This window comes from Ascaphus truei, chromosome 4, assembly GCF_040206685.1.
Source record: "Ascaphus truei isolate aAscTru1 chromosome 4, aAscTru1.hap1, whole genome shotgun sequence".
In the NCBI taxonomy this organism is placed as follows: Eukaryota; Metazoa; Chordata; class Amphibia; order Anura; family Ascaphidae; genus Ascaphus; species Ascaphus truei.
Window position 1 is genome coordinate 348,321,394 of NC_134486.1, and position 13,119 is coordinate 348,334,512.

General features: G+C 38.6%; 1 protein-coding gene across 3 annotated transcripts in view; it reads right to left on the bottom strand.

Annotated features, from left to right (window-relative positions):
* Positions 1 to 536: 536 nt before the first annotated feature.
* The window catches only part of MYOM2 (myomesin 2), a 150,331-nt gene continuing 137,748 nt past the window's right edge, over positions 537 to 13,119 (bottom strand). For all 3 annotated transcript variants that reach the window (XM_075598214.1, XM_075598213.1, XM_075598212.1), the window contains 5 exons: positions 5,793 to 5,956; positions 5,526 to 5,562; positions 5,402 to 5,424; positions 3,748 to 3,803; positions 537 to 1,867 (listed from right to left, as the gene is read on the bottom strand). In XM_075598214.1, coding sequence (XP_075454329.1) covers positions 1,487 to 1,867; positions 3,748 to 3,803; positions 5,402 to 5,424; positions 5,526 to 5,562; positions 5,793 to 5,956 — 661 coding nt within the window. In that variant the 3' untranslated portion in view covers positions 537 to 1,486. The remainder of the gene's footprint in view (positions 1,868 to 3,747; positions 3,804 to 5,401; positions 5,425 to 5,525; positions 5,563 to 5,792; positions 5,957 to 13,119) is intronic.

Consider the following 13,119-nt stretch of genomic DNA (forward strand, 5'->3'; position numbering starts at 1 on the left):
GGAGAGTTTTAAAAATGGCGCGATTGAGGTTCTCGCCAGCCGCGAGGCGAGTTTTAAACATAGAAATAAAAAAATGGCGCGTTTTTCGCAACTCGCCATTTTATGCCGTTTTCTGAGGGAAATTGAACAAAAAATGGCGAGTTTTGAAATAACGATGCTCTCTGCATGAGGCCCATAATATCAAGGCAAAATCATGTTTTTCATTTAGGGTCATCTATTTTCAGTATTAACGCATGGCGCTCAGCATATGGTATTTTTGCTCCACATATAGCAGCTTATGATATGGGGAGCATCAATAGATATGCAAGTTTCTTACATTAACAACGGCAAAAAAATGTTTTTTTATTGATTATATAGGCTGGTCATTTTATCTTTAAAATACTGTAACATTAATAATTAATCAAGCTTTATTTTGACACAGACAGGGAACAGATACAGTATTATGGGTGAAAAGGTGCAGAAAAGATCAATGCCAATCATTTGTGTGAAAGTGTTTTGTTAGCATGCTTTCTGTAATAAAAAAAAGACAATACATCAATGGTAGACGTGATTTAATGCAAAGAAAAAGAGGTGACTTAAAGTTTATTAGCATAAAGCAAGAAAAACAACATTAAGTGATTCCAATGTGATACTGCAAAATATTACCAGCATTGTAGAGTACAATGCTTAATTTCAACTGATGCATACATACAGTACACATACTGTAATATGATACTTTGCATTTGCTGGTATGACAAACACATCTGCTAATATTAGCTATAGGTTGAGTTAATTTATGTTAAAATCCATAGATTCTGTGTGCTGCTTTTCACTGCTTCATATGACACCATTACCGGGTGAAAATAAATTAAACCCACGTTAAGCACATACACATTGGGGGGATAAAAGAAAGATTATAATGCTTTGCACTGGCAAAATGTGTATGTATTTTAGGCTCCTCTCTTCTGTTTGAATTGTCAGTGAACTGGGCAAAGCTACAGTAGATGTTTGCATAGGAACAGCACTGAATGGAAACTTTGGGAAATGCCCCCTATAGTCTCTTGGCAAATTGATATGCATGTCATGTATTTTACATTAAAAAATGTCAAGGTCCAAGTACTTCATTAGCTGGGATTTGAGGGATGATAAAAAAGACATTTCAATGCAATCATTTAGAGAGTGCAAACAAGAGAGTGACTCCTTCCAAACACTTTGCAGCATGAGCCTAATGCAATGGACTTGCAAAAGTAATTGTTGTTTCAGAATGACAATCACTAGCATTTGTGGGAGGGGTTGGAGATTGATAATACTAAAAGAAGATTGAATAAATATTTTGCACATGTACAGGTGCTACAGTGTTTAAACAGTTTAGCATTTTCACTGCAACTAAAACTAGAGCGTTAGAGTACTAAGCAGGTCGGTATATAACTGAATAGCTATTTAAAGCAGCAGCACTACAGCTTATCCACCATACGCCCTGATCTGCTACCTGACGTTATTTAATACTCTACTTTCTAGTTGTTTTTCCTGTTTTAGGAGCGGGTTTAGCTTTTTCAGGTGCAGCAGACTTGGGGGGAGTTGGTGCAGTTTCAGGTTCTGGTTTAGGTGCAGGTCTGGGAAGCTGTGCAGGCTTTACTTCAGGTAAATCATCACCATATTTGTATACACTTACGGTGACATCCACTGTTTCACCACCGTACTTGTTTCTAACAGTGATGCCATATTTTCCTGAGTCTTCTGAAGACACATCTTTGATTATTAGGCTGGCATACTTCCCTTGCTCCAGTGCAGCCTTGTAGTGATCGTTTAGTTCAATAGACCTTTCATTCTTCAGCCAGGTCATTTCTGGATCAGGATTTCCAAACACTGTACACGTAAGGTTCAAAGTCTATAAAAACATGACAATAAAGAAACATGAAGGGCTGTTAACTAAACCTGTGATGTTGACTATTGTTTTGAAATATGGCAAAATTTACTTTTTTTTGTAATAACAATACTAACGGTCCATGTCAGAACACACTCTTAGGGGGTCATGCACTAAGCAGTGATAAGTGCTTTGAAGTGAGATAAAAAGCCATTATAGCGTGATATTGCCTGCTGTGAGATTCACAAAACAGTGATAAGTCTTTTAAGTGAGATAAATGCCTTTATAGCGTGATACTGTCTGCTATGAGATTCACAAATCAGGGATAAGTGCTTTTAAGTGGGAAAAATGCCATTATAGCGCGATACTGCAGTGTTATCACTGCTTTGTGAATCTCACAGCAGACAGTATCACGCTATAAAGGCATGTATCTCACTTAAAAGCACTTATCACTGCTTTGTGCATAGCACCCAGAAAACCCACTTATCACTGCTTAGTGCATGACCCCCTTAGTGTTTGTATTTTGTTGCTCATTTTAAAATGTCGTTTTGAATGCCAAGCTAGACAGAAGTTCACTATTTCTAAATTAAGTCAATACCAAGTGGATTTATTCATTGAAATACTGTTTCTGTTCGTACAGTAGCTATTCCTGCTTCTCTAGCACATTGATAACAAAACAAATCTGTTACAGCTAGGAAGCTGTGTTGGATTCTGGGGAATTTTTGACTTGATGTGAATCAAATTCTGACAATTTGAAATGTTAATATACACTCCTATAAATGTAGCCCTATTGGATTCCACATACCCCTAAACAAAGCCTTTAAACTTGTAATTACAGTATGTCTATCCGTGGCCATGGCTTATTCAAAGGATAAGTGCTTAAAAAAAACAACATTTATTAGTGTCATCATGCTAAATATTTACTTTAAATGTACACAATATGTACACTCTGTCTGTTTTAAATAAACATGTTAGACACGATTGCATCTTCTAACATATAAAACAATAATAGATAAATGTTATATCCGACTGCAATTTTGGAAATGTTGTCTACATGTCAACGTGATATTTGGGAAAGATTGTTGAAAATGTTTGGATATCCCTATGACCTACAGTACAACACAGAACTGAAATATAAGTAAAATAGGAAAAAGCAACACTACATCTGTGTTGCCCCAAAAGAGGACAGCCTTTGGCGGCAGCCAAAGGGTGTCAGCTGTTTGCTGTCATTCGCTGCTCGGTTCGTGGGCTGGGTAAAGTCTTCTAACACAACGATTGCAGGCCCATACTACCTCTTCTAGCACAATGTCAATCTTGTCTGTAACTGTTACATATGGCCATAATCATATATTATCTCTAACTGTCCATGAAATGTCTGCAATGAATGAATATATTACCACTGTTAATTTAATGCAACCATGTTTTATCATAATTCTGTGCCCAGGACATACTTGAAAACAAGAGGTAACTCTCAATGTACAGATGCAGCCACCAGTATTAGAACACCTACCTGGGAAATTCTGTGAGATTCTGGGGCAGTCTCACAGCAAATGTCTCAACATTGCCTCAACATTTCTGTGAGATTCTTAATGGGCCCATCAGATTAACATAGCGGTGGGTGGGGGTCCCTGTAGTCCCATTCAAACTGAATGGGACTGCAGGGACCCCTGCTGTGTTAATCCGATGGGCCATTAAGAATCTCACAGAACTGTTGAGGCAATGTTGAGGCATTTACTGTGAGACTGCCCCAAAATTTCCCAGGCAAGAGTTCTAATACTGGCGGCTGCATCTGTACTACATCCTGGTAAAACATTTTATAAATAAATAAAATAAATAAATAATATATTTTACATACAGTATATAAGACCTAAGTACATTCCATGTTAAATTAAATGTCACCTTACCTTGCCTTCCATTATAGTTACCACATCAGGCAATCCACCTATGACTTTACCGCGATCTGAAAAATAAAAAGTACATGTTAGAAAATATTTCCTATATCATAATGTACATTACGAAACAAAAAGTACAAAATATTTGGGGTGATCACATGTTTACTCCATTCTGTCAAGCATGTTTTTTTTTGCACGCAGACAAGGGTTTTGTATTTCTCAAAAGAGAATATATTAGAATGCTTTCAATTGGGAACAAAGTTCATACACAATTTGAGTAAAGACAAAACTCCATGACTTGTAGTTAACAGTTAAACCCAATTTTAGTAGAATTTAAAGAGAAGGAAAATATGTTATTTTTCATTAATTTATTCTTTTTTTGTAGGTCTTTCCAAGTTTTACAGTTTCCTTCCCATGTTCGATAATAAGATAAGTGTATGAATAGTTTAAAAAAAGCATTGGAGCACTCGAGGGTTCCAAGAGTTAAAATCTTCAGGCTTTATTAATCCAAAAATAAAAAAGAAACATGCACAACAGGGAGACCAAAAATTTAGGAAGGCTCAAGGTCACAAGGTTATTTGTGTGATTTGGAGCCTGTCATATTGTCATCTGCCCATTGTGTATCTTTTTATTTTGAGGCTAATAAAGGCTGACGATTGTAATTCTATAAACACTTTCTCTTGGAAGTTTTACCCCCTTTGCCGTAGGCCCAGACTGTGAAACTGCTGAGCCTATTGGCATGAAGGTGTGCAATATAGTGTGGTGTGAGTATCATGTGATAATTGTAATCAGCACAGCCTGGGCCTGGGTCATTTCCACTGGACTCTACAGTATTTCAAGTTGGGATAAGTGCCACAGAATTGTGCTTTATGTGTTATATTCATTCTGGTGACAGCAAGTTTATCTGCATACAAAAATGCTAGTTAATCATTCTCTCAGTAAAGCCTCTCTAAGAATAAACGGTGTCCTCTTTCATATGTAGCCAAGTCCCCTTGGACTACTGATTCTCTGGCCCCTCTAACACTGTAAGTCCCAGTAAAGAGTGGGCAGTGTCGGGAGTATTTCCTGCTGGGTCTGTTTTCTGTGTGTATTATCAATAAAGTACAGGAATAGCCTGTTATTGTAAGGGTTGACTGTATGTAGGCCGGCTTACAAGCCACTCCCCAAGGAACACATCTATAGGTTAGAGTTTAGTTTAAGAGGGTAGTTCTGGGCTGCCCTCCATGCTATGAGGACGCAGCAGAAGACAGCCTCTCCCAAGGAGGAGTAGGCTAAGGAGGGGTATTCAAGGCCTCAAGCCTGGGTCCTGCCTTCAGGGACTGTATCCTGTGTATCCTGCTGTGTACCAAATAAACCCCAGTTATACCAACTCTGGTGTGCTAATTGAAGAATGACTACACTAAGAAGTGCCCCTGAGGTCCATCCTGGCAGCACCAGGAATCTTTTGGACTGGTGGCGCTGCCACTGACGAGGAACCATCTGTATAGCCTGTCCTGATGTACTCCCTATACCATCGCGGAAATCTCCGGCCTGCTGTTACACCTCACAGGTACGCACCAGCACCAGAATACACTGGCAATGACCAAATCTCACTTAGGATGGGGGAAAAGGTGCTACACATACAAATAGCATTTCTGCAATGAATGTTTTATATGGATGTACTTACTCTTCTCAGCAAAGGCTGCTTGCCTATGGGAAAGATGATAAGAAAAAGGAAATTTTAATACAATTGTCCTATAAAAAAATGTAAATACATTTTTGCGTACACAATTCAGGTGTATTAATCTTACTTGAGTCTCTGGAATTCAGCGTAAGCTTCATCAAAAGCTGAAATAAAAATAACAGATGTGTCATTTGGTTTCCATGACAATACACATACTGATAGTATGAAAGTAGTTATAGAATGAGTGGTTCTAATTCATAACTATGATAAAAGAGAATAAAGATGAAACTGTATATATGTGTTTTACTACTGATCGCGTTTAGAATCTCAATCTATGATAACAAAGGAATGTTGACAAATGATATACGGGTGCATTGGCTGTATAATGAATTACCTTGTCCTGATAAATCTACAGTACGCTTGTAGGAGGTTTTCGCATCAAATATCTCAAACGTGTATTTCCCTTTGTCTTTTTCAGTGGGTTCACAAATCTGCATCCAGGCGTAGTCATCTGTGCCCCCAATCCTCATCTTTTCACTGGACGCAATCTTTGATTCCCTTAATGAGGCAAGAAAATATTCATATCAAAAAAAGGGAGCAAAAAAACCAACACATATTCCATTCCTTATGACCCGAAGACTTAGTATATATACTGTAGTATAGTATTTTAATTCGTGGAAGTTTGGTCGTTACAATAATTGCCACATAAGTGTTAGGCTCACAAAAATTAAGTGGGATTTTTTTTCTGTAAATTGATCAGAATTTGCCTCAATTTAAGGTTTGAGGTTTTTCAAACACGTTAAAATAAATAAACACCAATGTTAAATGACACATGCATCTTCTAAGGTCCCTTGAACATTATTTGAGATCAATCAAATGCAACAGCAGGAAAAGTGATCTGAAAATTCATGGTAAACTGATAGACAAGAATAAATCACCAATAATTATAAATGATTGGAAAATCATTGTCCCGGTGCTACTACACATAGTAAGTTTTATTATCTTAGCTGCTGAAATAAACAATGTGTTGATGTGCTTTCCAGGAGCATTTGAGGGTAATCAATAAAAAAATAACAATACAATGCTGTAAGAGTACAAAATATAATGCATGTGGTCCTTACCTCTGTAATTGGCATTTGTTCAGCATTTAGATTCAAGTTAATGGAAGTACAGTTTTTTAAATTGATGAAATGAACCTAACAACAATTTGGATCAGAAACTACAAGCTTGAGTAACCTAATGAACCAACTACGTCACTGTTTGAAAAAATGGAAGTGTGTATTATTTAGGGGTCTATTCGGTATCCTCCGAAGCAGCAGGTGAAGCCATCCAATTGGTTAAATCAAGCAAGCAATCGGACCTGTTAAAATCAAACAATTTGATTGTCTAATTTACATATGAAGCAAGACTTTATTTTGTTTCTGACAGGATCTCAGCTGCAGCTTCCCCAGCAGCGGGCGGCACCATTCGGAAGTAATGAACCAGCCGCAGCTGTCACTTTCACCAAAACAGCGGCTCTTTCCTTTATAAACCAAGGAGTCAGCAAATGTAAGTCATGCTACATCTGTACCTCATGGTCCTGACCACATGGTAAGTGAGGGCAACATGCGTCACCCTCCTATAACATGGCAGTCATCGGCGGAGAGAGGACTGGGAGGATGGAGCTACAGTAATAAGACAGAAGTATTTAAGATGTTAACTTTAGAAATAAATACCCTGAAAGGAAAGATTGATGTGTCTACCAACCAGAGAAATTAAGATTTAATTGGCTTTTGGGGTATGTTTGTGAGCTGACTCCTATCAATTGAGAGAGAAATTATAATCTAATTAACTATTTTGTATGTCTGTGAGTTGATTAGACAAACCCCTCCCTTAAGTGTTAATCAAATGCATGTGAATAGAGTACTTAAGTCACTGTAGCATGGCTGTTAGCCATAAGGCTGTGTAACATCAAAAGCGTTACATCATAAGTGTACATCAAAAGTGTCTACAAGAGTTAATTTTGGAGGTGAAGATTAGAGGAAGATCTGGACTCTGCATTACAATTTTGCCACTGTGAGACATTAACTTTTATTATCTGTGATTATTTGTACACTTTTATCCTCCAGTACCTTGGAACTCTCTCCTCTTGCATCTCACTATGCCCTCCCTATTGCTTTTTCTGTTTACTGTTTCCTTAATCCTTTATGAACATCTCTGTTCTCTCTAACTTCCCCACTCCCCACTGCACCATTATTTATACACCTGTCTCCCAACAGCTTCTTTTTTCAGTCAATATAAAACACCCACACAAATCCTCTATTCACACCCTCTATCTACTCCTTCCTGCTGCTGGGGATCTCCCCTAAGCCTGAAGCCAGACATACACACCTGATCTCACTCATGCCTCCCTATCACCTCTTCCACTGTAAATGGTGTTAACCTTTTCATTTAACACTGACCTTCCTTAAATTTTACCCCACAAATCAAACATCCCAATAGCCTGCACTCATGGCTATTGTCCCACACTCGGTCACTCCTACCACCCATTGGGACCAAGCACTGCCATTTACAGCACTTACTCCCTCACCTGCTGTCTCTGTAAGTTTCCCATTAAACCTCTTAGATTGTAAGCTCTTCGGGGCAGGGATTTCCTTTCCTATTGTCTGATTTTGATGCATTTATTGTATAATTATAATTCCCTGTACTGTATTCTTTGTGAAGCGCTGAGTACACTTTTGGCGCTATATAAATAAAGACATACAATACAATACAACCCTTCAATCAAGGAGGGTGCAAACTGATTGGATTAGACCAACCGGCCATTGAGTATTTTTGAATTGGATTTTTGTGTGTTTGGGGGATTTTTTATGGGTTTTGGTCATTGAACCATGGAATCCTTTTTTACTTACATTTTTAGTGTGTTTTGGGGGAATTTGTTTTATGGTTGGGTCATTGGACCACATGAATATCACTAATGACTAGTAATGGGGGGTTATTGACCCTAAAGATCAGGATCTCTTCCTGACTGGAATAAGTTGGGTTTTTTTTATACAAGCAATTGGCTCAATTGGTGTCAATGATCTGGTGTTATTTTATCTACATTTAGATGGCCATACAACTTAGGTGGCCATCTTGATGGGTACAACCAGTGGGCTTAACTTTTAATATGATGGCCAGTCTGCCCCTAGCATCACAGAGGTTACCTATGCTCTCATTGAGATGTTCTAGGTAGCCACACTGGCATTCAAGGGGTTAATTACCACTTTATGTAAAGTGTACACTTTATTGTAATTATTTGATTTGTATACAGTATATAACTAGTCCAAAGTTTGCTATTAGGTTTTCTATATGGCAAAACACCATTTAGTTTGGCAAACAGGGCTGCTTTGGCAATCTGGACTGACCAGAAGACAAAATGTTAATTTAGACCAGAGTCTCAAACTCAGTCCTCAAGGGCCACTAACAGGCCAGTTTTTATGGATATCCCTGCTTCAGCACAGGTGGCTCAATCAGTGGCTCAGTCTTCGACTGTAACAGAGACTTTGACTGAGCCACTGATTGAGCCACCTATGCTGAAGCAGGGAAATAAATAAAAGCTGCCATGTTGGTTGCTCCTGAGGACTGTCTAAGACCCCTGATTTAGACTTATTTAGTATCTTCTCTGATGCAGCCCCTTTTTCCTTTGTGACAAACTGTTTGCTGTATAAAGGGCAAACAGATCATTTAGCAAAGTCAACCCCGTTTAAAGGAGAGGTGCCATTTAGTAGAAAAACCTGCCAAAGCTGCCTCTTTAGACTATATTGAAAAGGGCCTTTTGTCTTAAAAATCAAAGCAAAATACATAAAAGAATACAGTACATATGTACATAAAAAAATAAATGTTGGAACTTAGTCATTGATTTTTAATAGACTACCTAAACAGAAAATAATTATAAATATCCTGCCCCAGCTTAGTAATTTGTCCATGTCTAGTATTTTCTACACTTTCTTGGTGCTTCCTAATAGTGCACTACTCCTATTCCTCACATTCTATTCCTACAGTATGTGACATGGGGAGGAGGATGGAGATGGGCAAATGTTCAGCCTTAATCCTAAATGGATTGGCCAGTTCCTAGGAGCCGTGAATTTGTCTAAAAAAGGCAGATTCAAGCAAAAATCCAAATACCTGATACAGTTTTTGCGTGGTTGTACTATGCGTGCGTGCGTGCGTGCGCGTGCGTGTGTGCAAGCGCACGTGCACGCGTGTGTCCTCAAACCTCCCTCCAAGTAGATTAGGGAGACATGCCTGTGCTGAAAAAGGAGCATACCCGAGGTACCCTGGGAGATATTTAAATATATTTTGCATAAATATTAGCATGAGTCACATGCCACTCTTCCTAAAAGGCTGCCCATAAGACAATATTGAGTTAACAAGCCTAAGGCACCTTAGTGATTGGAATTATGTACTGTTGTCTGACCCAACCGTATTACAACCCACCACCTCTGCTAGTTTGTGTATCAGCGCTAGCAGTGTAAGCTAAACCAGAGCTGTTACCTCAGTAAGTTACAATTTCATTAAATTAGAGATCAGTAAGGCTTCATAGTTGAGAATAATTAATATTTTAGCGTAACTACTATTACTTTTAGCATCAATATTAAGGTCAACATTTAAATTACATTTGTTGATAAGATGTTGAATGGCATTGTCAATCCATTTCTGTGCATGTCACAGAAATCATTACTGGTCTCCTATCAGACTTATCTTTTTACTTTCAAAGTGTATTCAATAGCTGTAATGTTTGTGGACCAACAAGTAAAAGTATAATTGTCAGGTGGAAGATTGGATTAATTTCTCAAATATTACATTTGTTTCTTTCAAAATAATAAATATCACTTGGTCTTCTTCAAATAGATTTTCCATCACAATTTCCCAAGAGATTATTAGGTCCGTTACCTCCTTCATAAAACATTTGTTTAATTGTCTAAGATGATAATTACATTTGTCTTAGTGTAGAGTCTTTACAGTATTTTTCCAGAAAGTGTGATCATTTGATTGAGAGTGGTTACGCATCCCTATCGTTCACAGGTTGCACTGCCATCACTGTGAAGTGACAGAAAATACAGTTTTCCTGTTTTTCATACTAGCAGAAAGATATGAAGGAGACCAAATGTATATGCTCTATATAGCATTAGTTTAAGGATTATGGTTATAAAAGTATTTTTCTTGTGTAGCCTAGACCCCTTGCTATCATCTTTTCTTTGACCCTAACAGTATGTCCTGTTAGACACAGGCAATGTGGGGGATAAGGTCTCTCATGGAAGCCTAGCTTGTTGTTGCGGCCTAGAAACACTATTGCTGTATCCAGGAGTAGGCATAATAACAACCAGAGAGTGCCATCCCTGGGGAGGACACTGCCTGGGTCACATGCCCATGATGTGATGCCTGTCAGTATCGGACCTGCCCTGTTATGGGGCAGGGTTACAAGTCCCTCCCCTGGGGTACAAAAGCTGACACTCTCCCAGAAGTCAGGAGCTCTCTCTTCCCTCCCCATGTGGAGTGGAAGCACTTACCCTTTATCCCATCATGGGGTAATGGAGCTGAGAAGGGACCTGCAGTGCCTCAAGCCCTGGGGATACTACTTCAGGGACTGAGCCTGCCATACCTGTATGATACTACAAATAAAGATCTAGTTGAATACATCTTGTGTGGCTACTTGAATGGAACACTACATGAGTTGCCAGTGCGGACCATCCTGGCTGCACCAGGATCCTGTTGGGTTGGAGGCGCTGCGCTTACCGAAGAACCATCACTGAGAGCCTGTCCTGATGCCTCCCTATACCATTGCGGAGTTCTCAGGTCTTCTTTTTCACTTAACAGGTATGCACTGTACCATCATGCACAAGGTAGCAGCTAGAATCTCCCTCCAGGGGGGTAGATGGGCTACAATTGTATATGTGTATATTTTCTTGGATTTCAGGATTTTTAAAAGTGTATCTGTAATTAAATCACTTGAAAGAGTGATCAATCTTGTTACATATGAGCAAAGCAGAGATAATTGGGACTATTGCCACAAACAAGATTTTGCAGACTTTACTCACATTTCACTCATTAATGATCTTTAGACCTCTGGTAAAGTATCTATAACAAATTCATATCCTTGTTCTCTTCATGCCTGTCTCATCTATTTTTTGCAAAAGTTTTGTTATCCCTGGTCATTAATCTTTTGGTGTACAGCCGGCCTCTCTTCTTCTCTTGCTACACGCTATCACTACCTTAGGAACTTTTTTGGTTAGAGGTATTTCTCTATGCAGTTTCTACTGTAGTTTAATATATCTAACTGGAACCTCACACCTGCAGTCTAGTGCCAAGTGTCTGAGTGCCTCTCAGTTATATTCTCCTCGATAGGTTTTTCCCGCTGTAAGACTGTAAACACCTCTGCCCCTCCTTACTATGGGGCTTATGCAGAGAGCATAGATAAGGAAATAGCGCCATCTTCTGGTGAAAAAACTAGCCAGAAATCCTTAAACTCGGGAGAAAATGGCGCGATATTTAAAAGTGGCCAGAAAAATTTTCAGAGGTGTAAAAGTCGCCAAACTCGTGGCGAGAACCTGGAACTCGCCATTCTAATATAGCGTGCAATGCAAGAAGGACCTAATCGCTGGAACACGCCATTCTGACCTATAATATGGCGTGTTCCAGGTCGCCAGAAAACGTTGGCAATTTTACTACTATCTGCTAACAGAAGGTAAATGCGCTTTCTGCATACGGCCATAATTTATGCCCAATATGTGGCTATGTTATTTCCGTTTTCAAAGCAAATCACGCTCCTCTCTGCATAAGCCCCTATATCTCTGATCACTGAGTTCCTGATTAAAAGGGTACTACACTAAATTGGTGCTTTTGTGTGCTTTTCTGCCACCATTTGCTTATACCCCTTCTTGGCTGTTGTACTCGGCTCAGTGCTCTTTCTCCTCTGTTGCTCTGTTTATTATAGCTCCCTGTATTATAGTGTCTGTTTTGTTAAGTGCTACTTTTGATGCATTAAAAAAAAAAAAAAAAAATATATATATATATATATATATATATATATATATATATATACATAAATCCCTGCATACCTCACAACATGCATCTTGAGATATCTGTGTTTTGGCTTAAACTGTAAAAAGGTTTTGAGTTTACAATGTTTTTTTTTTTTTTTTTAGTCCGAACATCTTTTATACTGTATATACATTATATGGCTAAAAGATCATTTCTACTGAGCAAGATTAGAAGTACTTAATTGGTTAGGGGCTAGCCTGTAAATTCTATGTACAGTGAAATGTATATGATGGTCATATTAATCCCATTCAGTAGTCCATTTGTAGTGTTATATACTGTTTCTTGTCCCTTATAATAGACAATTGTTAGCAGAAATTTTATTTTTCTTCAATCCCTTTGTGCATTTGATATGCAGAACCAGGCACAACTGAAGAAGGCTTAACAGCAGAATGGCTTTTTGTTCCTGGATGTTCAATGAAAGCTGGAGGAATATTATGAGGCTGTCTGTTCTATGTGATGAAAAGGAGATGCTTTTGCATTTGCTCCCTGTATTCTCCCAGCAGGATGTACTGTATACTGTTGGGATTACATACTGTAGCATTTACCAACGGTGACTACAGAGTTGTTCACATCCGACAAATAGCTACTGTACAGTGCTGTGTTCCGATTGCTTTCTATGCTTGTCACAGTTGGGCATTACGGTGAAAGATTGTACATCT